The sequence below is a fragment of the Miniopterus schreibersii genome (assembly GCF_964146895.1).
Source record: "Miniopterus schreibersii genome assembly, chromosome: 14".
Lineage (NCBI taxonomy): Eukaryota > Metazoa > Chordata > Mammalia > Chiroptera > Miniopteridae > Miniopterus > Miniopterus schreibersii.
This window is the reverse complement of record NC_138114.1, coordinates 16,661,834-16,686,318: the sequence shown is the minus strand read 5'-3', so window position 1 is coordinate 16,686,318 and position 24,485 is coordinate 16,661,834. Positions and strand designations below refer to the sequence as shown.

Here is a 24,485-nt window from a genome sequence, read left to right as displayed (position 1 = left end):
GCAGCACGGCCGGGCAGCGGGGCTGGGATCCTGGAAGCGGACTAGCGGGGGGCGGGGCCGGGCTCCAAACATCCCCCCACACCCGGGCACCGCAGCGGGCTTGGAGCTGCAGGGCCGGGAGGGTCCTGAATGCCAGGCGCGTCGGACATGCATGGGACAGGACGCTGGGTGAGCTCCTGAGCAGGGTGGAGAGGGGACGGCGAGCCGGCGAGGTCGGGATGAGGGGCGCCTGAAGGGTGTGGGAGGGGCGGGGCTGGAGGGCGCCCAGGAGCGGTCCGGGGGCTGCGGTCCCCGCGGCAGCGCGGGGTGCAGCAGCCCGGGCAGCTGCTGCAGGGAGCGGAGGGGGCTGCGGGACAGGGACCTGGGGGTGAGGGGGCCCCAGAGGCGGCGGGCGGGAAAGGCTGGGGGTGGGGCGGGCCGAGGGGGCGCTGCAGCGACCGGTGCAGGGCCGGGGGCGGGGCGAGGAGCCGCATAGCGCCCGGGCGGCGGGGGCAGGGTCGGGGGCCGCGGCGGAGGGGGGCGGCCGTACTTGCCGAGCTCCTCGAAGAGCTGGTAGTCGTCGGTGAAGCGGGTGCAGGTGGCGGTGGTGGCCATGCTGGCGGGCGGGCGGACGCGGCGGTGCAGCCCGCGCCGACGTCGGTGCACAGTCACCGCCGCCCGGCCGAGGGAGCAAGAGGAGGAGACGGGGCTGAGCCCGGCAGCACCGCGAGACTTTACCGGGGAGAGCGAAGGAGGGAGTGACACCCCCGCGCCCGCCCGTCCGCCCCGCCCCCAGCCCCGCCGGCCCCCCGCCCGGCCTCCGGACCGCCTCCGGGGAGGGGCCTCCTGCCGCCGGCCCCGCCCCGCCCGGGAGCCGCCCGTGGCGAGCCGGGCGCGCGGGGGAGAGGAGGGGAGGGGGTCCCAGCCCCGGCCACCGGCCACCGGCAGGGAACTGAAAGGTTTGCGACCTATGGGCTCATCCCCGGGCGGACCCTGCGAGAGCTCGGAATGTGCCTGTGCGTTGGGAGTGTGCAGGGGTCTGGACCTCCGAGGTCTCTAGCGGGGCCCCGCGCGCGGGTCCCAAGCCCCCAGCCCGGTTCACAGCGTTGCGCCAGGAGGCCAAGGTCAAAAAGCCCGGGGCAGGGGCCCGCTCGGGAGGCGCCCCGGCCTCTGCAGGGCCAGCCCTCGGCAGCCTTCCCTCGGGAAGCTGACAGTCTAGACTGTAAGTAAGCGCCGGGCCATTAGCAGGTAAAGCCCTCCGGCACGGTTTGTCCGGGGACACCAGGCCGGGCGCAGGATGCAGGTGGAGCTGCGCCTTCCTGCGCGCCACCCTGGAAGACCAGGGACGCTCTTTCTCAGGCCAGTCATGAAAGGATGAGAATGGAAACGATAGGAAAAGGGCATGTGCTGTGTGGGCTGGAAGAGCAAGCGCGAGCAAGGAGGAAATATCCCCATTTCCTTGCAGGACGCCCTGTATTTTCGTTTTACGGCTCTCATCGCGTTTTGTAATGATGTGTTTACGGGTGTGAGAGGCAGTAGAACTAGAGCAAGGCTGTCTGAAGAGTGGACTCGGGTCAGACCACCTGGCTTTGACTTCTGGGCAACTCACTGACTTCTGACCAGCTCTGTGATGTTGGGCAAGTCACTTAATCTTTTCACACTTCAGGTACATTATCTGAACACTGGGAAGAATAATAGTTTGAGTATTAAGTGGACTAAGTCACATAAAGCACTTAGAATAGTACCTGGCACCTAATCAGAACAGTGTTAGCTGTAATTATTTGTGGAATATTTGCCTCCCCACTAAATTGTAGGCTCCAATAGGGCAGGGTCTCTGCCTCTTTTGTTAATCATTGTATGTATACTCAGCCGCAGACCCTCAGTAAATAGTGTGGAATGAACTCCTTGGGGCCCTGGCAGAGGCAATTACCATCCCTTCCTCTGTCCCCACTGTCAGGATATGGTAGGACCCAGGCACATAACTGTCACGTTAGAGGAGAAACTGGCTGGGCAGGTTCCTGACCTGCCCAGGCCTCTGCACCCCAAGTCAGAGACCAGCCCCAACTGGGCAGGCAGAGCTCAGCCAACTGCTGCATGCAGCTCAGTCTTGATTACAGCAGGACGCCCACTGGGAGTCAGGCCTCCATTGTCATCAGGCTGGCTGGCCTGGAGAAGGCAGCTGAGAGGCTGTGAATCCTCCCAGCCTCCTAGGCTACCTCCCTGAGGGGGTGGGTGGAGCAAGGCTCCCAGGGAGGGCTCCCCTCCTGTCCTTACCCAACAGTCCTGGAAGCTAGTTGGAACACCAGGCTGCACAGTGGGGACAATTAAGGGAATAGGAGAGGAAAATATTAACAGATTGCCTGGGAGGAGGGCAGAAAGGGCCCAGAAGGAAAGGGTTGAAGTGACAGAACACCATGCCCCACCCCTCCCCAGGGCAACAGGAAGTCAGGCGCTGAGGTGTAAGGCCACTTCCTACCTTGAACCGGGTTGAGAGCCTGGTTCCAAGTCCCAGTGTGGGGCAATGAGATCGTATACCTGGGAATGACAGTAAGTCTTGAGTTTCTGTCACTCACCTTAGAACAGGCAGAGTGTTGGCTAACCTGCACTCCAGAAATAGGGGCTGCATATTAGTTAATCATCAATGTGCTTTTCCCAAGCCCTCAAGGTGACTTGGTTCCTGACCTCCAGATGCTGAAACTTTATATTCATCATCACAAGGTGTAGTGAGAAGACAGAGAGAGCTCAGAACAAGCAGAAGCACAGATTCAGGACTGCCATGGAGTCCCCTAGGGTGTCCCAGGGGAAACCAGAAAACAGGGCTACATCCCTGCCCTTTCTCATGTGCCCACTGTGAGAGGGGATATCGTCCCAGCTGAGGGTGAGGGCACTATGCTAGGTGTTTTAGGGTAACCATATAAAGCATTTTGCATTGGGTTTCTGGGTAAAAGGAAGACTGGTGAGAAAAATACTGGAGTGAAGACTCAGGGATGCTTCACAGTAGTGAGTAAGTGGAGCCAGCCTCCTTTCAACAAAATATATCAACTGCCTACTATGTACTGCCTCTTTGTGAAACATCTAAATAAAGTGGAAAATTAGAATTTGCACAATTAGAAGGAAACTCAAATCATTCCCTCCTTTTTCCTTTCTAGGTCTACCTCACTTCTCCCTCCCTCCCTCCCTACCTCTCTCAACAGCTCAGACTCCGATGCGGCTGCAGTGGCAATTGGGGGTTTATAGATACCTTTGTGTGCACACACAAACACACACTCTCCTTAATCCCCATTGCTGTAGCACCCACACAACCTCCAGCTACCCCACAGCAATTAGAGGGAAGATACATTTAAATAATAACGAGTTCACTAGCTCCCTGCGCATCAGTATCTATGGCAACCTCATGGGGTCCGGGAGCTGCGCTGTTCCGGTTGCAGCTGGTCCCTTGGGCAGCACCAGCACTCAGGCCGTACCCACTGAGCCGGGAACCGGGAATTACACGGGAAATAGATGCCCTGATAATCACCAACGGGCCCCGTTGGGTGAGACCCTCCATCATTCTGCTGATCTTTCTCTTTGAAGGCTCTGAAAATGACACCATGGGACTGCCCCTGGATGAGAGAAGCTTCCCTCCCTAATTTTGAAATGCAATTTTAGAGAATAAAGGTACTTATTCTTCAGACCTGAGGAAAATGAGCAGTTGAAAGTGAGGTGTTTAAATGCACGGGGGCTGACACTCTTGGAAACAAAGAATAGTTACAAAGAATAGCTTGTTAGGGGATGTTATAAAATAAATTTGAAGAGAATTCAGTCTTGTGCCCAAGAAGGGTTTTCAATACATAGTCCATAGCACCCTACGAGTAATATGGTCATGCCCAGCAGCTGCTCAACATATATTGGGGTTCCACATAAGATTTTGTTGAAGAAAAGAGTCCTTGGCTTAAAAAGGTCCCTGAGAGAAGTTTGAAACTCATTGGACCAGTGGCTTCTGAAGTCCCCTCCAACTCTAAGATTCTATGACTAATTTTGGAGAATTAGGGGTGATGAGGTCATGGCCTCTCTCCAAGGACTCTGAGAAAACTACTTGTGGTGAGGCATTTGGAACTAGTGAGAAAATGCTATATAATGGGGACAGAAAAGGGAAGGAAAGACAAATGACAACATTTAAATAAACAATTTCCAGACTTAGAAGGGAGTGAGGGATGCCCCTCTCTCCCCTGGAAGGCACATCAAATCACAACCATGAACAGAAAAGTTGGTATGCCCCATCCCCAGTGAGAACTACTCCCAACCGAGCCATACTGTCCCATCCCTCCTGTGTCTAAGGGCTGAAAAACAGGATTAAGAACCAGAAATTAAATCAACGACTGCAGTATTTCTTAAAAGAGAAGCTGAGATATTAAGGTGAAGGGCTGAGCTCCTAAAGGACTGGGCATAAGGGATGAGAATTTGGGGTGAGAGGCTGGAGCATATGATGTGAGAAACTGAGGTGTCTGAATTGATTAGTTTGTTTGAAAAGATCAGTCCATCGTGGAACTTACATTTCCAGAATTTCAGGTGATTTCTAGGAGTATATAATGTGAGAAACTCCCTTTCACTTTCCAGCTAGGGGGCTGTTTCCAAAGGACAGTTTGATTCCTGCCTTCCCATCCTCAAGTCCAGGTCAGGGCTCCCTCTTCCTCAGGACCTCTCCACCAAGTCCCTTTAGATTGTGTACTCCTTAAAGCCAGGGTGCCTGATCTTTCTTCTTGTATCCTCAACACCTAGCATGAAACCTGGCATGTAGTAGATGCTCAGTAAATATTTGCGGAATGAATGAAGAATTGGGGGCAAGAAGCCAAGATATTTGGGATGAAGAGGGAGCACTGGTGCAAATGTGACAGAGCTGTCATCAGAGGGAAAGGGGAGGGACTGAGGCGAGAGGCTGGCTGCCTGCACAGGCAGGAAAGACCAGGGCAAGAAGAGCAGTGTGTGGGGCCCCCTGGTGGGCAGCCCTGAGGCACACAGGGTGCTGCTAGGGAGCAAAGGGATCGCGAAAATGTGAGTGGCAGAGATCATTAAAGCCAGGATTGTAGCTAAAGTTTAGGGAAAGCTTGCTACATTCAAGACACAGGCACTAAGCACTTTACATGAGCTATTCCATTTAACCCTCCCTGCCACCTCAGGCCCATTTTAGGGAAGAGGAAATGGAAGTTTAGAAAGGTAAAGAGGCTTGCCTAAGGGCCAATATCTGATAGGTGGTAGAGCTGGCATGATGGGTGGACAGGAAGTGAATATAAAGGAATAAGAAAGGTAGTAAAGGGTGCTGGGCGTCAATTCAGATGTGCTCCTACCAACAGGATCTAGATTGGAATCTTAATCCCAATGTGAATTTATCCCAGTCTGGTCCCAGTCCTGAATCCAGGCACTCACTCGGAGGTGACATCATTCATTCATTCACCATTTCATTTCATTTCATTTCATTTCATTTCATTTCATTTCATTTCAAGCACCTCCTTTGTTCCGGTCACTTGGGAAACAGAAGAGAACAATCACAAAACTACTCTCTCAGGACTTACATTTTAGTAGACATGCAATGGACCTAGAAAGAGGTCGTTTTAGACTGGAGTAAATTCTACAGAAAAAATAAAAGCAATGGGATAGAGAGGGAGGGAGGAGGTGGGAAGAGAGAATTTCTTTAACCGAAGCTCTCAAACAGGCTGCTCTCAGAAAGTGACTTTTAAGGGAGATCTACATGATGATAAATAGGTAGTCATTTGAAGATCTGGGACAAAAGCATTCCTGGTGGAAGGAATAGCAGCAAAGACCTGAGATGAAAATAGTCACAGTATATTTAAGGGGTGGAAAGAAGGCTGGTACGACAGGAGCAGAGCGGGCAAGGCAGGAATTAGTAGGAGAACTAGTAAGAGGCCCTGGTAAACACCATTGTCCTTGCACAGCCACCCTAGTGCTTCTTCCAAACTCTATAGGTCACAGGGAGTCCATAGGGGCAGGCTGCCTCCATGCTTACTAAGGCATGAGACCTGAAACCCCAGCTCAGTGCCAGAAGATACCTTTATCAAGGGCAGACATAAATCTGGGCCTGGCTACCACAAGGAGGGAAGTGGATTTGGGCTCAGGATGACTTCTCAGAGCTCCAGGGGCTCTGGGGCTGGCGTGTTGAGAGGTTCTGCAGAAATAGCCAACGTCCCCTTCTGTCCCTTTAGACAACTATCTCCCTGCTCCGGGTAAGCTTCAGCCCTAACGTCTATGGGGAGAGAAAGGCGGGCCAGAAATAGGCCCAGTCTTAAAGGAGCTTTACTCACTGGGGGCAAGAAGGTGAGCCTGGAAATAAAACAATGGGAACAAGACAGAAGATTAGTAGCAGAGACAACCTCTGGATCTCTGTACAGGCCGCTGGCTTGGAGTATATTCCCCTCCCCTCTGCCTGTCCTCCAGTTCTCTGCTCAGGTGTCACTTTCTTATTTTCTTTTTTAAAAAATATGTCTTTATTGATTTCAGAGAGAGGAAAGGAGAGGGAGAGAGAGAGAGATAGAAACATCAATGATGAGAGAATCATTGATCAGCTGCAGCCCGCAACCCGGGCATGTGCCCTGACTGGGAATCGAACCCTGATCGGCTGGATCCTAGGTCGACGCTCAACCGCTGAGCCACGCCCAGCCGGGCTGTTGCTTTCTCATAGTAGCTCTCCCTGGCATCTTGACCATACCAAATCCTTGTAATGATCGTCCTGAAAGCTCCATTCCCCACTTCTTCAAAGCACTGCCCCTGAGGATAGGGCCTGTGTCTGTTTATGTTCATGCCGGTATCCTCAGTGGCTAAAGTGCTTGGGATATAGTAGGTACTGAAGGGGTTCAGAATCGGTTACCCCAAGATGTGCCTCTGTGGAATGTAGATTATTTTGAGCTAAAGGCAACTGAGACCCTGCAGGCTCAAGAGAAACTTCTGCCCCCTCCCACTTAACTACCTAGAAGAATTTGAATTAGGGGCCTTGCCCATAATAAGAGATTATCAGAGTAGCCTTTTTTGACATATCTATATAAGGTAAGTCAAACTTCTAATTACTGAACATCTGTCTCCTGCAGTGACCCTATGAAGCCCCACGGCACCCTACCTCATCCTTAGCTCAGAATGTCATATGTACCTCATTTTAACTTTCTGTCCCTGTATATGGGCGGGGTCTCTGACACATGTATGTGGGGTTTCCAAATGTATGTATGTAATTAAGTTTGGTCATTTTCTCTTGTTAATGTCTTTTTAAAAATTTAATTACTAGATCAACAGAAAGAACCTTCCTCCTCCATAGTACTCAGTAAATTCATGGAAGGTAAAAGCAAAGTACTATGGGAATTTTAAAAGGAGAGCAATCCGATAAGTTGGAACAATCAGAAAAGACTTCTTGGAGGAGATGGAAGGAGGGGAAGGATGTTGGCAGGTGGAGGTGGAGGTAAGGTAAGGCATTGCTGGTGGAAAAGAGAGTGTGAATCAGGCCCTGAAATACTGAGGACTTGGCAGGTATTTGGAAAACAGTGTGGTGAGGGCCGTGGGAGGGGAGGAAATAGAGAGGGGAAAATGGGACATAAAGCTGGGGACCATCCAGAGTAAATAGTTTCTGGCTGTGGGTGGGCTTATAGGCCAGGCAGAGATGGGCCTCAGGAAGGACCAATGCCCAACTTTCTGGTTTCCAGAGCAGGTCCAGAGGCTCTTAGATCCCAGACCTGAACTAAACATATTGCCTACCAGATATTCCCAAATGAATGTGTTGCTGTCTCTTCAAATTTAACATGATCCAAATTAATCCAATTGAGAAGCAGTATAACATGGTGGTTAAAAACACCGAAGCCAAATCCTGGCTCGGCCTCTTACTAACTGTGGGAGCCTGCAAGTTTTATAATTTCTTTGTGCCTCTGCTTTCTCATCTGCAAAACAGGGATAATGATAGTACTCATCTCACAGGTTTTTTGTTTGTTTGTTTTTAAAGATTTTTTATTGATTTTTTTCGAGAGAGAGGAAGGGAAAGGGTGAGGGAAAGAGAGAGAGAGAAACATCGCCCCCTACTGGGGATCAAGCCCACAAAGCAGGCATGTGCCCTGACCAGGAATCAAACTGGCAACCTTCTGGTGCATGGGACAGCACCCAACCAACTGAGCCGCACTGGCCAGGGCTTGCAGGGTTTTATGAAAAGCAAATTATTGGTACATAAGAAGAGTAAAACAGTAATTGAACACCTCCTCTTTTCAGTGCTGGGGAAGAACAATGGACTAAAATAGGTGCTATCCCTGCCGTTGAGAGGGACAAACTATAAACAAACAAATATTTAATATGTGAGTCGGTGATAAGTGCTATGAAGAAAATTAAAACAGGAAAAGGGAATGGAGGTGCTATTTAATATATGGTGGTCAGGGAAAGCCCCTCTGCTAAGGTGAACTCTTAGGCAGAGATCTTCAGGAAATAATATTATCTGTAGTAGGTCACATCTTTGCTGAAATGCTGTTTCCTTCAGAATTAAGTAGGAATGCTCACATATAAGTTTCTAGATCCTCCGCAGTTCTAGTCAATCTTGTGATTCCAAACTGCTCCCAGAATGCCCCTGCCTCTGCAACATGCTCAACATGCTTAAAAATGTACACCGTTAGACTAGCAGCACTTATCTCTGATAGCGGTATTACTGTGAATTGTTTTCTCTTCCTCGAAGGAGCTTTCTAAGTATTTAAATGATGAACACAGATTGCTTAAATAACAGAAACAATAATGGCCTGTTTTCTCCCCATCATCTTACTTTAATCTTCACGTAACCCTGAAAGGTAAATTTTATGAACCCCGTTTTACCGATGAGAAAACTGAAGCACAGAGAGGTCGTGATGATCCACTGAACTCAGCTCTTGACGGGCTTGCTATTTGATTTTTTGAAAATGTAGTTTGCCTTCTTAATTAGATAATAGGTTCCTGAAGGGCAGAGTCCTTGTCTTATTCTTATATCTCCGTTTCCCCTCTCCTCATAGCTTTCATCAGAGTACTATGTACAGTACATAATGGGTGCTTTTAATGGATTGGTATGTTGGACGGCAGGTCTGTTGTTCTGTATGGTCCATTATCTTGCGAGTGGTGCCGTCTTGTGTTCTATAGATAGATCCTGGGCCCAAGGATGGAGATGCTGGAGATCCTTGGGGCAGAGGTGAGGAAGCTGGACCTGCACCCCAAAAGGGCAGTGATTCCACTTGTCCACTAGAGGCCGCAGTAGGTCCGGTTTTAGAGAGCCAACAGGGTTGTGGATTACTCAGCTGACAACCCCCCCACCAGGGGTCATTTACAACACCGAGTCTGTCCTAGAACCCAAGGCCCCAGAGACAGCCTATCAGTATCCGTGGCTTCAGTTTCTTCCAATAGATCACCAGATTCCTGGACCTGGGATGAGTTAGCTCTAGAATAAAAGCTGCTGATGGCAGCTAGATAGCAGGAGTGTACTGGCAGGTTCCAGATGCCCCTCAATTACCCAAATCAACAGACATGCACAGAGTACCCTACTGAGTGCCTGCTGTGTACCATGTAGTGTGTTAAACTCGGGAACTCGCTCCGCAAACTAGACAGACTCCCTTCCTCCCTTCCCAGATCTTACGATCTAAGAAAGTATGCAATTAAACCAAAAAGTATCGTATCGTGTGATAAACTGCGGTCATGATTTCTGTCCCAGGGTCAGTTCTTCTCGGGTCTCATTTCACTGGGGATTATCCTCTGGGCTATCTACCTGTTTTAGAGAAATTAAATAAAGGTGAGAGGCAGATTATCAATCAATATATTTATCAAATCTTAGGATCAAGTCACCCTTTTTTTACCCAGAAGCATGAGGCTAAGGAAATTACAAAAGAGTTGGAGAGATAACTACAGAGAGGAGTAGAAACAGATAGGTAGACACCCTGAAATGCAGCATTTTGATAAGTGCAAATGGGTTGCTGCAGATAGTCGTTGCTGAGGTGGACCCCTGGGGGTGAGATGGTCTGGATCGGTTTCCTTCCTGGAGGAGGTGAGCAGGCCTTCCAGGATGAGCCTTCCATCTGCCCCACGGTGGGGTTTTTCAGAGACGAGAGAGGAGGGTAAAACATCCCCCATGCCCCAGCTGTTCATTCCACTGTGCCTGGACAAGAGGCTCAGAGGCCCATGTGCTCAACATTCCTGAGAAGCAGCTTCTGAGTCAGAGCCCCAGAAACAGCTGAGGTAGCTTCAGGCTGGAGTCTTGGCTCTCTTTTCTTCTTTTCTGTCCAAGAGCAACTCCCTCCCCAGCTATTTGGATGTGACCAGAAACCCAAGCAGGGCCCTGGGGTGGGAGCCTGGCTCAGCCAATCTATAAAGTGTATTTGGTCCCTGCATCCCCTCCTGGGCTGCAGCCCTGAGGTAAAGGTATGTGCCCCATGCGACCGATGCCAGGAAGCCCAAGGGGTGAGGGAGACTCACCTGTGCCTACAGGCCACAGCTCCCAATGCAGCCATTGTTTGGCTGCCTCTGGGAAGGGGGTCTTAACTAGGACTTGGCTTGAGTTAAGACAGCAGCTTTCCCCGGGCGATCTGCCAGCACCTCCTCACTGCCTGGGCGTGGGGCCCAGGACATGCCAGGGCAATGCCAGAGAGCTGACTCAGGGGGCGGTACGAGGGAAACAGAAAAACCCTTTGCGCCCACTAAGAGGGGAGTTGAGCTGCCCTGATTGCCCACTGTGTTGCCCTGTAGTGCCAGACCACCGACAGGATATGAGGGGTTGCCGGGGCATTCCTCAGCCGCTGACCCATGAAGCCCACATCTCCGGTAGCCACCAGCAGAAGGCCAAGGCTCCTCTTCTCTCCCCGAGTTCCCCTCTTCCAACAGAGACTTCTAGGTGTGCAAGTCTAGGTTTCCAAACCCCTGTCTGCGATTGATTCAGACTCTGCCACTGTCACTCTCTTAAGACTGTGACCTTGGGCAATTCACTTACTTAGGTGTATCTTAGACTCCCCATATTTAAAGTGGGATGAATAATGCCTGCCTGCCCGATGGGACTGCAGTAAGGAACCAAGAGGTCACGTCTATGAAGGTATCTTCTATACTAATAAAGCGCATTTATAACAAGGTATTATTACTGTCCTGGTTATCCCTGAGACGGGAATTATAGCCACGAGTCCCTGAACCTCAAAGTCCTTCTCTTCGCTTCTTTTGTCTGACAAGTTGCTCTGAAGCCAGGGCTAGAATCTAACTCAGTCCTGAGCCTCGGGACTTTCTGCCTGGCACTAGGTGCCAACTCAGGGAAGCAATTCTCAACACCCCGCTCTGTTAAACCAGTTCTTTCCCTTCTAATCAGACTCCTCCAGTCCAGCTTGCCTGCAGCAATGACAAAGGAACCTAAAATAGCACAGGCTCTGCAAACACTGCTGGAGAAAACATGGGGCATAAGGTGCTGCTTGTCACCTGTAGGCCTGTCTGGGCATCCCAGCCAGGTGCAGCCCTCCACCCTCCAGGGCCTGGCGTGTCTTCCTCTCTGCAGCACCAGGATGACAGTGCCTTCTGTCAGCACTTTGGGTGGCTGAACTGGATGACTATCTGGAAAGCTGGCTTGCCTAGAGGTATGGGAGGGGGGCTCAGGGTTCCCCCTACCAGCTCCTCATACCCACATTCTTAGGGCCTTTCCTTGCCCTGAGAGGCCAGGTAAGCTGGGCTAAGATTGTGCAGAACAGTAGCCATCTCATGGCCCCAGGGAGGGTTGTGGACTGGGAACCAGGAGAGTCTGATTCTGAGGACCCTGCAGCCAGCAGGTCCTGGCTTGTCACTCTTGCTGCAGAACCAGTTTGGTGTGGGTGGCTTCTGGGCTTGCCTGGTTCTGAGACTTCCCAATGTGACTTACCCTGGTGGGAGTGGTGGCTGCTGAGGCCGGATTCAAAGGAGGAGGCTCTCAGCAATGAATCGTACGTCGGAACTGCCATTCTAGCAGCAGCATTCATCATTGCTCAGGTGCTCTCTAATTCTGTGTTTCCAGCAGGCATTTCCACGAGGCATGAGTCCCCTCCACCTTTAGAACTTTCCCATCCAAATCGTTCTTAAATATTTTTCTTTAGCAAATGTGTTCCTTTCCTTGTTGATTGCTATAAGAAAGACAGATGAAGTCTTAATTTTCATCACCTACCAAATAAACTGATGGTCTGTTGGCCAAATCCAGCCTTCAAACCTGTTTCTGTTGACATGCACCATTTTAATTGGTAAGTTTTAACATAAAAAGAAATCTAGCCCAGCTGGAGTGGCTCAGTTAGTTGAGTATTGTCCTGCGCACCAAAAGGTTGCCGGTTAATTCCCAGTCAGGGCATATACCTGGGTTTTGGGTTCCATCACTGGTCAGGGCACATAAGGAAGGCAACCTTGATCAACATTCCCCCCCCCCTCGCTCTCGCTCTCACTCTCGCTCTCTCTCCCCTCCTCCCTCCCTCTAAGCATGTCCTCGGGTGAGTATTAAAAAAAAAGAAATCTAGATTTCAAGTATTTTTTATTATGATGATTGATTTTTAGAGAGAGGAAAAGAGAGGGAGAGAGAGAAACATCGATGTGAGAGTGAGACATTGATCGGCTGCCTCCTGCACGCCCCCTACTGGGGATTGAGCCCGCAACCTGGGCATATGCCCTGACCAGGTATCCAACTGGCAATCTTTTGGTGCATGGGACCTTGCCCAACCAACTGAGCCGCACTGGCCAGGGCTCAAATATTTTTTAACATTTTTTATCCTTAGGTTGGTTTCTCCCCGAAGCAGAACCCGAGACAGGCTTTAGTTGCAAGTAGTTTATTTGGTAGGCGGTCCTAGGAAACTCCAGTTAGAGAGCAGGGAAGTGGACAGGGAAGGGAAGGGAGGAGGCCGTTAGATTAAGTTGTCAAGAAAGTTACCATATGGGCATCTGGAGCTTAATTCTCCTGGGAATCTTGGGGAAATAGTGTAGAGCACCTGTCTGAAAGTTATCTCGCCCGAGAGGCAAAGGCATTGGGTTATTTACCCACCACAGTCATTGGTTGAGAGCTTCTACAATGTGGGAGAGGAGGGATAATGGTGGTGTTAATTCCTGGGGAATAGCTAGCCTGCTGTTATTTCCTTCTGTAGGAAAAAGTAGGCTCCAAAGGCCAGAGGAAGCTGCAACTGACAGCATCTGCTACAATATGGAAGATCTAGCAAACTGATCCTCACTTCCCACTTGCTAACAATTAGTGGGAGTTGAATAGCAGTTGCCCCTTTATTATTATTATTTCTTTTCTTTTATTTTATTTTTTAAATATATCTTTATTGATTTCAGAGAGAGGAAGGGAGAGGGAGAGAGAGAGAGATAGAAACATCAATGATGAGAGAGTCATTGATTGGCTGCAGCCCGCAACCCGGGCCTGTGCCCTGACTGGGAATCAAACTTTGATCTCCTGGATCCTAGGTCGATGCTCAACCGCTGAACCACGCCGGTCGGGCAGCAGTTGCCCCTTTAAACAAGACAAGAGCTCTCCAGTCTGCCATAGTCCCTACTCCTCCCTATTGTCCTGCAGTCAGCCTGCTTTACTCTTTACAGCACCTGCTTCGCATCTGTGTTTGTAATCCTTGCTTTATGCCTCTGTGTAGGCTACTCCCCTCTCGCTGTGAATCCCATTGTCTCTGTTTCCAATAACTTGTTTTTATACTTCTTTGCCTCCTACAGGGCACCTAGCCCAGTGATTCCAAAACATGTCTCTAGCCCTGTACTCTGAATTATTTAATTCCTTGAGTCCCAGACCACCTTACCTCCATGCTGTTATACATAAGGTCCTCACTTTGGGGCCTGACTTGGGAGGTCCTTTGTCATCTCTTCAACATCTCTAACCTGATTGGCTTTTAGCTCCTGAGATGCAGTGAGCTCCTTTTCACCTCAAGTTAATTCCTCTGCCTGGGAAGTCCTTTTCCGCCTTTATGACAGGCTACCTCACACTCACTCTTTCAGACTCAGCTTAAATGTCACCTCCTCAGTGAAGCCTTTCAGATCATTTGCTCTTTCACTTAAGGGATTTTCAAGAATAATTTTGTAATCTTTGCCTTGGAACTGGTTTTAGAATCTACTACCACCACCACCCCAAATACACACAAATTTCCCATATTATCTGTCTCTCCTTCTAGATTAAAGCTCTCTGGGGACACACAACACACTTGCCTCCATTGTCACTGGATCCTCAGTGTCTAGAGAAGTACTTACTAGCAAGTAGTAAGCATTCAATAAACCTTTTGTTGAATGGATGATGATAGATGCTGGGTGATGGATGGATGATGGAGAAGGGATTATGAGAGCTGTGGGAAGTAGGGCTGGGCAGGGTGCACCTGGAGATAGGCTGGCACTTAATGTGGCCTAGCCACCTACGGGGCTGGGGGTCAAGGGTGAAGGAAACAAGGTGGCTGAAGTGCTGCAATTGGACGGTCTCTCTAAAGACTCATAGAACTGTTTGTACTTCTACAAGTCTCTCAGGATTTGTGAAGTCTTACATTCTACTTTCCCTCAAAGCAAGGTCTCTGGATTAGAACCTATGCCAGGCAGTGCAGTCATTGCAATGTGAATCATTGCACATGACTGCTATATCCCTCAGGGCTCAGACTGTGCACACTATCTGCTTGGATTCCTAGCCTAAACCAAAACCACCACTCAAATCCTTACCATGACCCTGATCATGACTCCCTTCCTATCTTAGCCCAAAACTTTGCTTTGATCCCAATGCCAACCCTGATCTTGATCACAATTGTTTTTATAACCCTGGTGCCGATCCCAACCTTGTTTCCCATCTTGACCCTAACCTTGGCCCAGAGGCATCCATGCTTCTGGTCCTGAGTACATTAAACATCTGTACTTTTTTGTTTTGTCATTTATAAATCTTTTATACATATTATTTTAGTTGACATTTACAACTATATGTAATCATCCCCATTTTAGAAATGAGAGAAATGTGACTCAGTGTGAAAAATGCTCAAGGTCACACAGCTAGTAAATTGGGGAGCCCAGATCAGATTTAGGTCTTGCTGCTCTAAATTCAGGTCTACAGGAGTCTGGGTTACTGAAGCTCCAGATTTAAGCCTCCATTGCACTTGTGGCAAAGTGATCCTCAATAATCAAAGATCTCAGGGTACTAATAATAGTGGTAATAATAATGGCCTTAACTTACTGAGCAATTTCTCTGTGACAAACAAAAATGCTAAGAGGCATTTCATACATTATCTCATCTAATTCCCCCACAAGGCTGCAGAGCTCTGTAGCCCCATTTTACAAATGAGGAAACCATGGCTTCTGGAGGTTAAGTCACTTGCCCAAATTCACACAGCTTGTAAGAGGCAAGTCAGAATTTGAACCCAAGTCTCTCTGACTTTAAATGCAGTTCACTTGAACTTTTACAGAGAAATGGGATGGTGACAGGAAGCAGCTAGGAGCCTGGGTCTCGAGCCATACCTTTTGAGCCATAGTGTCAAATTTTAGGGTATTGTGCTTGATTACCAAAAGTGGGTCAAAAATGAGTCAATCCTTGGTAGGACTGACTCACTGTGGTGTCTCTCAGCTTTAAAAAGAGACGGAAAGCCAGCTGCCAGCTGACCACTGCGGAGGGGATGAAGGTCCCAGAAGCACCCACCACAAGCCTTGTGGCAATTAAACATGGAAACCCATGTGCCTGCCAAAGAAAAGACTCAGACTTTAGACTCATTTGAAAAATCAGACCTGCCAATCCTCATTTCTTTCTCCATGCTTAGTCCTACACTCTAACAGCGCTCTGTTTTGGTCTCAACTTCTCTGTCTTTCATTTCTGACTCTCACACTATCCTTTTTGTTCATGGACAAGTTTCTTTGTTTCCCTCGTAGTCCCCATTCCCATCTCAGCTCATGATTTTGAATATATTTGCTGCCATCTTCTCATGTCCTGTTTTCTGAGTCTCATTCTCAGTGCCTGGTAGATCCCTGGTGTTATGAAATTCCCACCTCCTTCTCTTTTTGGGGCAATTATTATTATTATTATTATTATTATTATTATTTTGGTAAAATATACATAACATAATATTTACCATTTTAACCATTTAAAAAATGTATCTTCAAATTTTTCATTGTGGTAAAATGCACATAATATAAAATCTATTTTTTAACTTTTTTTTTTTTAATCCTCACTGGAGGATATGTTCACTAATCCTAGAGAGAGGGGGAGGGAGGGGGAGAGAGAGAGAAACATCGATGTGAGAGAGAAACATCCATCAGTTGCCTCCCATACAAACCCCGACTGGGACTAGAACCCGCAACCCTTCGGTGCACGGGACTAGGCTCCAACCCATCAAGCCACATCCACAAGGACATACTTTTAAACCATTTTAAGTGTACAGTTCAGTGGCATTAAGTACATTTACTTTGTTACACAACCATCACCACTATTCATTTCCAGAACTTTTTCATCATTCCAAACAGAAATTCTGTACTCATTAAAAAATAACTTCCTGCCCCGGCCGGTTTGACTCAGTGGTCAGGGCATTGGCCCGCAGGCTGAAGGGTCCCAGGTTCGATTCCTACAGGGGCATGTGCCTCGGCTGCAGGCTCGATCCCGGCGTGCAGAGGCAACCAGGCAAAGTTTCTCCCTCCCTCCCTCTCTCTTCCATTCCCTCTGAAAAGCAATGGAAAAAATATCCTCGGGTGAGCATTAACAATAATAATAACTTTCCCTCCCCCTCAGCACCTGGTAAACTCTCTTCTATTTTCTGTCTGTATGAATGGGCCTATTTTAGGTTCCTCATATAAGTGGAATCATGTCAAGGTCACAGGATATTGGAGCCTGTATCAGAATTTCATTCCTTTTTAGGAGTGAATACTATTCCATTGCACGCATCCGCCACACAGTTTATGATCCGTCTGTCCATGGGCAGTGGGCTGCTTCACCGTTTGGCTGTTGTAAATAGCGCTGAAATGCACCCGGTGTAAGTATCTGTTCTCATTTGTCTTGGGTATATATCTAGGAGTCAAATCGCTCGATCGTATGTTAGTTCTGTTAAACTGTTTTCCACAGCGGCGGCACCATTTTACATCCCCGCCAGCAAGCCGTGCGCAGGATTCCAGCTTCTCCACATCCTCACCCACACTTGTTATTTTCCACTTTTTATAATCGCCACCCAATGGGTGGGAAGTGGTATGTGGGTAATCCTCACCTGAGCATATATTTATTGATTTTAGAGAGAGAGGCAGGGAGGGGGAGAGACAGAGAGAGAAAGAAACATCTATGTGAGAGAGAAACATTGACAGGTTGCCTCCTGGAAGTGCCTCGGCAGGGGCTCAAACCCTCAACCTAGGTATGTGCCCTGCCCGGAAATTGAACCTGCGACCTTTCGGTTTACAGGATGATGCTCCAACCAACTGAGCCACACCAGCCAGGGTGTGAGATCCCTTTTGAACACTGAGCTCCACGGTCCAAGCGTTCCAGATTTCCAGGATCTGCTGCTCCTCTGGCTCAGGACTGGCATTTCCCTGTGGCTGAGAAACCACCACTGCTGATCAGCGGCCAGCATGCTTCTTCCTCCTGTACCCTCTGGTCTCTCTTTCAGGCTCTGAAGAGCTGCTTTTTTTCTGCCATTTGCTTATGGAGAATTGGACTAAAAAATAATACAGACTCTGGGAAGAATATAAATTCAATTTCTTTAGATCCACAATCTTCTGGGCTCCTTTTCCCACGTTGTCTTCCAGACCAGCGACAACTGTGCTGACTCTATGGGAACCAATTTTATGGCTTTGGCCTTCCACTGACCTCAGAACTAGAACAGCATCCGGAGCTTTGGGCATAATTTTTTCTTGGTCTCCTCGGGACCCATGGGAACAGCTTATGTTTTAGCTACAACCCCAAAGCTGTTTGAATCAAGCCTCCCTCTAGCCCCTTCCTTTGCCAAGGCCCATGTTCAGTGAGTAGGCCTCTAAGACAGGTCCTGCCTGTGGTGATTCACCCTGCATGAGCCTCATGACTCCATGAGGGGAACTTGGAGACCTGGAATTTTGGTCAGGATTCCCTGTTCATATTCCCAGAACCCAGGCTCTCTGGGGCAACAGTTGTGTATCTTGTTTCATTTTTACATCCTCTCTATGGACTTCTGAGGTCAAGAGCAGGGTGCGTCAAACCTGGCTCCCATGTCCTCTGACATTCTGGGTTTTGCTTCAGCTCAGGCCTCATCCTTTGCTTAAAGGTGCCTGATGTAAATTTCTTTTTCTTCAGCCACCGTTTTCTGCAAAAGCAGGTGGAAAAAAGTCCTTCTGCATTCTAGAGAAAACAGAGGCCAACGGAGGGAAGTGACACAACCAAGGTTCACGGATGGAGTCAGCAACTAAATGGAAGGCGCTCCATCCTCTGACTAAAACCACAGCCTCTGCCACGGGCAGTCATCTCTTTTCCAAGAAAAAGCTCTCAGCTCATGCTCAGAGATAAGGCCTTTATATGTGACAGTTGCCACTGGGACTGGACAGTGGGGCTCTCTACCCTCAGTCTTCCCACTCTAATCCATGAGACTACTGGCCTTCAAATATAGAGTTCACAGCAGAGCCATTTAATGAAACTATCTAAGGCTCTTTGTAAACCAAATATGTGACCCTGAGAGTTTGGGAAAACACAAGCTCCTAAAGAATAGAAACAGACAGTTGTAGGAGCCCTAATCTCTCCCTTTGCATTGTCACTTCCCCTCTGGTGGCTTCCACTTCAATTCTCACCTCCCATTCATGCACTCAGCCCCAGGGGTTTATCATTCCCCCACTCCCTGGAGCCCAAGCCCAGAATATTTTACTGTACCTGACTCACTCTCTTCTTGTGATGATGTGAAATGTGATGCTGAGAGATGATACAATGTCTACATGATGACATAAAGTGAGGTGAATGACAGGGGCATTGTAATGTGAAGTTAGGCTGCTACTGACCTTGAGCACGAGCACTGGGATTCCTCTACAATCAATCTGATAACCAAGACGGCTACTGAGTGACTAATGGGGGTAGCGTATACAGCGTGGAGAGTGTACACAAAAGATGATTCCCACCCTGGCCGGTGCGGCTCAGTTGGTTGGGTTTCGTCTCATGCACCTCTCGAGAGGTCGCTGGTTCAATTTCCAGTCAGGGCGGATGCCCGGAGTGTGGGTTCGATTCCCAGCAGGGACGGTGCAGGAGGCAGCTGATCAATGGTTCTCTCTCATAGATGTTTCTTCTCTCCACCCCCTTCCTCTCTCTCTCTAAAAATCAATTTAAAAAAAAAATATATATATATGATTTCTGACCCAGGTGGGATGGAGTGGGACTGCATGAGATTTCATCACGCTACTCAGAATGGCACACAATTAAATCTCATGAATTGTATATTTCAGGAATTTTCCATTTAATGTTTTTGACCATGGTTGACTGCAGGTAACTGAAACTGCAGAAAGTGAAACTGTGGATAAGAGGGGAACTACTGTACTTTGAATACCTCTATATCTAAAGATATATGTGGCATTATACAGTATTTGCCTTCTTGTGACTGGCTTATTTCACTTAGCATAATGTTACAGTATGTGACAAGATTTCCTTCCTTTTTAGACTGAATAATATTCCATAGTATGTATAGACCACATTTTTCTTGGATACTTAGGTTGCTCCCACCTCTTGGCTATTGCGAATAGTGCTGCTATGACATCAGTGTGCAAATATTTCTTTGAGACCCTGCTTTCAATTCTTTTGGATTTATACCTAGAAGTTGGATTGCTGGGTCATTTGATAGTTCTCTGTATACTTTTTTTTGAGGAACTGCCATACGGCTGCATCATTTTACATCCCCACCAACAGTGCACAAGGGTTCCAACTTCTTCACATCCTTACCAACACTTGTTATTTTCTGTTTTTTGATTTTTCTAAAGTAGTGATCTCGCTTAATGGCTTTTTAAAACAATTATTATTATTATTTTTAATCCTCACCTGAGGATATTTTTTCCTTTGCTTTTCAGAGAGAGTGGAAAGGAGAGAGAGAGAGAGAGAGAGAGAGAAAGAGAGAGAAAGAGAAACATCGATGTGAGACCGGGGCCGAGGACCGAGCCTGCCATGGAGGCACATGCCCTTGACCAGAATCGAACCCAAGACCCTTCAGTTGCAGGCCGATGCTCTAACCACTGAGCAAAACCGGCTATGGGTAAAAATTATTTTTAATTTTTTTCTTCCTTATTGAATTTATTGGGGTGACATTGGTTAACAAAATTATATGGGTTTCAGGCATAAAATTCTATAACATATCATCTATGTATTATATGACATGTTCACCACCCCAAGTCAGGTCTCCTTCCATCGCCATTCCTTAATGGCTTTTTAACTGTCATGTATATCCTTTTTGTCTTCCTTGCCAGATTTTAAACTTTTTTAGGGCAGGGATCACATCTGTTCTTCTGTGTGTCCTCAGGGCCTAGCACAGTGTCTTAGAATTTGAAAGTAATTTTTAGTTGATTGAATAAAATGAACAGTTTGAGTTGAGCTCAGTGTTTTTATTTTTAGAACTTGGGGTGGAATTTTCTTTACAGATAGAAGAGGCTGACTATCATGATGCAGACTGAATACATCTTAGGACACTCTGTGTAGAGAGAAAGTCACCGTTGCTTCCTTCTTGACTAAAAATGCAAACACTGTGGTCATCCCACAAGCTGCTGGGCCCATTGTTATTGAAGGAAGTTTTTACCCTCCTTGCAAAGGGACAATGTTCTGGAAACCCAGATCTATTCAGATGGGACCAGAAGATCCTAGAGAAAAAAATAAGAAGCTTGAGAAGAGCTTCTTGAAGCTTGGAAGGGGACAAGCACAGGAACTGTGAGGAAATATCACAGATAGAAACATACTGGGAAGTACAGGTATTCTGAGTTCTGCTTTGTTCTCACCTCTACTCAGCTTCTCCCAATTTTCCTGAGGTCTTGGCAAGCCCATTTCTCATTCATTGCCATGACTTTGAGGGCTATCTGATTCTCCAAACTATTCTAGTCTCTCTATGGAAAAGTCCCTCTGTTAGCTATCCATTTGGCATCTTAAAAAGGGAACTATCACTAGGATCTAAACAAAGAACCAGTATAAAAGTGCTGAAGCAATTAACTTTTAGAGAGTCGCCTCGGGGTGTCTGGGTTGGCACAAGGCTCTCAGCTGTACATTCCCTCCTTGATTCATCCCTGTCTGGGAGACTCTGCCTAAAAGTTGCCCTTCCAGCCCTGGGCCTTCCTTTCCCTCCTCTGGCCCCCATCCCAAAGACAGGGGTGGAGTGGAAGTCCCAGTGGAGAGACAGTTTGTAATCACATTGGCCATTCCCAGATGAAAAAAGAAACCAACACTCCCTACATATGCATTGGCTGAAATTTCCCTCAAACTTGTTTAACGGTAAGAATTTTTCTCTGAAACACATCTTAGGAATCAGATACCTAGGCCCCATCCTGGACCTAATGAATAAGAGTTTCCAAGGAAGTAATCTGAAACTCTGTATTTTTTAAACTTTCAGACCAGATGATCCTTATCATAAGATAAGGCTGGAAAAAATAGCACTAATGAATATTTCTTATTACAGATTCTGAAACCTACTTGACAGGAAGGGGGTAAAGGAACAACGCTATCATAGTGATTATCAACACGGGTGTTTAGAGTCAGAAACCTGGGTTTGACCTGGTTTTCTTGGCTGACCTTAACCTCTTAGGGTCTCAGTTTCCTTATCCATAAACTGGGGATAATATTGCATCTCCCTCATTGAGGATTAAATGAGATAATGCATACTGTTACCCAATGCCTGCCGAATAAAATGCACGTTCAATAAATAGGTGTTTATTTTATTTTCCCACAGGAGAACCCTAGGGCATCCCCATCAAATAAATATGGGTGAATAATGATTGTGAGAAAGGAAGACTAGCCAATGATGGTTCCGGGGATCCACACTGATATATAAGCATAACCAGAAGACCCAATAATCACTTCTCTGACAAGACCCAGCAGACAGAGCTGTGGCTGACTATACTAAGCAAAAAGAAGAACATTTTTATCAAAGTCTGGCTCAAGCTGGGTAGGCAGCAATCAACACCGGCGTGACCCGGACAGCTGGGGCTACCTTGAGATAGTACCATGGGTCAGAAGTAGCATGATTCCCACGTGTAAGGACAGGTATCCCCACATTCCTGACTGAACATAACGCTTCCTCAGAGATGGTTCTCCAAGCCCTGGAATCACCTAGGTCTGGCTGATTCACAGTGCTTCCATTGACCGATAGTGTGACCTTGGGTAAACGGCTTCAACTCTGTGAGCCTCAGTTTTCTCACCCATAAAATGGTGATATTAATAGTACTTTCCTTAAAGGTTGTTGGTAAGATTGGAAAAGAAAATGAAGGCAAAGAAAATATAAGTCAACTATGGTTACCCATCTTTAACAAGGGATAGATGATAATAGCCCTTTGGGAAGAATAGATGTTTCTGTTTTTTAGAAATAATTATTGATTGATTGCAGTTTTATAACTTTATTTGACAATCAGCAGTTGTTCTCATCCACATTAACTGTTTGTAGACTTTTGAAAGTGATGACAGGTATGTAGGTGACTATAGAGCTCGTTTGTGACGCTCCATCCACGTTAGGTTTTCTGGACAGCTGCGCCCAGATATGGTGTGGGACGTTCCTTATTCCTTTGGCCCAGACAGCTTTGTCTGGAGTTCCCATCTCCTTAATGGCAAATTTCTGGACCTCTTTGAGTGCCGAGGGGCACCCACCCATGGATGCGCTTGTGAGCCCCGAGGTTGTGTTCTCGGGTCACCGCCTCACTGATGGCCGAATGGACCTCTTCTCGCCACCCCTCTTGGTGGGAGCCATCATGCGGGGCCCACGGTGGAAAGAAAGCTAGGCTTTCTCTTCTTTAGCTCCTGTCACACTTCCCACCACCACTGTTCTCAAGACAAACAGGAGCCTCCTGGTTAGATTACCTACATACGGCTCCTTCCACTCACTCCGCCTGCTCTTGTATCTCAGGGGCTCCCTGCTGGGTCCCTGCTCCTGTTCCCACAGACTTCCATCCATTTGGTCCCAGGCACCTTGAAAAAGGAGACTGACCTCTCTCCAGCACCTGGCTGCCTCATCACACTACTGCCAATCACTCCTTGGAGAAAAAAACACCTTCTGCAGGTGGATAGGAAGGAGAAAGACAAAGAGACCAAGGGTGGGGCTTGGATGTGGTCAGGAAGGGAGGAAGGAAGATTCAGAATAGGAGGAGAGAGGGTGGAAATGTGTCATGAGTTTCCTCAAAATTGGTGAATTCTGAATCTCATCATTTTCGGCGAATGAACTCAGATGATTCACTTCCCTTTAGAGCCGTCTACTTTCCTCCTGTGTAGTAAAAAGGGAAGTGCTTGGCCTTGCTCAAAGACAGAGCAGCATGTAGACTCCAGCTTGGGAGAGCCCTGAGCACATGAAATTATACATCAGATGGGCTATGAGTATTATGTCGGTTTTCTTATAAACAAATTTTTGAGAATACTAGCTCCTGGTTGAACATATTTCCTTAAACGTCCTTGACTTCTTGGCAGTTTTCAGCAAACCCACCAGTTTCCGGTTTCCCATTCTAGCTCTTTGTTCCTGGGCATCCCCTTTTAATGTCCAGTTAAGCAGCCATTGCCATCCAACATGGTCACTGGGGCTCTGAGCAAAAGTTCCAGGGCCTGGGCCTAGCCTCAGTTCCTCATGGGGACTCAGAATTCAGAAAGTCTAGAAATCCATAACCAACACTCCTTTAAGGTAATAAGTTCCTGACTTAGGAAGTAACTGGGTTTAGGTTAGGGACAAAGAAAAATCTGGCCAAGTCTCAAAATATTCATGCAGAGGTCTGAGTTGACTGGCCAGGGTGGGGCTAGGAATTGGGTCAGAGCTGTTGAAGGAGGAAATGTAAAGAAAAGGTAGGGGTGCGTGGGCTAAAGCTGGAGGGCTGAGACAGAGCATAACCTCAGGGTGCAGCCTCTGGGCTCACTGCTTTCCATGAGTAAGGAGGTAAGTATGTGGCTTCCCCGCCCCACTCTTTCTACAGGCCACTGGGGGCCTAGCAGCTTCAGCAGCTTCCCTATCATGTTACAGGCCCAAGACCTGGCTTTCAGTGCTTGTTGAGAGTGACAACATCTTCCCGTTCAGAACTAAACACGCAGGGAAAAGGAGTCCTCGGGCCCAAGGAAGCCATGGGACCAGCATTCAGTGCCTCCTCCCTGAACTGCAGAGGAGTCTGCCTGTCCCAGGTGTAAAAAGGAAAGAGAAGAGCTTCTGGCCACCGAGAAGGGAGAGCAGAGGCGGGGAGTAGGAGTCCAGGCTGTGGGGGCCAGCAGCACACGCAGCTGGCCAGCTGCTGGGAACTGTTTGCTAAGGACACAGCATCCCTACTTGACTGGAATCCTGGGATGGGCTCCAGAGAATCCTCTGGTCTTTTGGGTCAGTACAGCCATAGTCAGGCAGGCAGGTGCTCCGGGTAGGAATTACAGTTTCTAAAGTTCACCCTTCTATCTCTAGCATCTAGAA

General features: G+C 47.9%; 1 protein-coding gene across 39 annotated transcripts in view; it reads right to left on the bottom strand.

Moving 5' to 3' along the window:
- The window catches only part of CAMK2G (calcium/calmodulin dependent protein kinase II gamma), a 55,503-nt gene extending 54,742 nt beyond the window's left edge, over positions 1-761 (bottom strand). For 24 of the 39 annotated variants that reach the window (XM_081157456.1, XM_081157459.1, XM_081157491.1 and 21 more), the window contains exon 1: positions 530-680. In XM_081157456.1, the coding sequence (XP_081013582.1) occupies positions 530-594 (65 nt within the window). In that variant the 5' untranslated portion in view covers positions 595-680. Of the gene's footprint in view, positions 1-529 lie in introns of all 39 variants that reach the window. The other 15 variants (XM_081157476.1, XM_081157480.1, XM_081157494.1 and 12 more) reach the window with 8 other exon arrangements.
- Between the last annotated feature and the right edge of the window lie 23,724 nt (positions 762-24,485).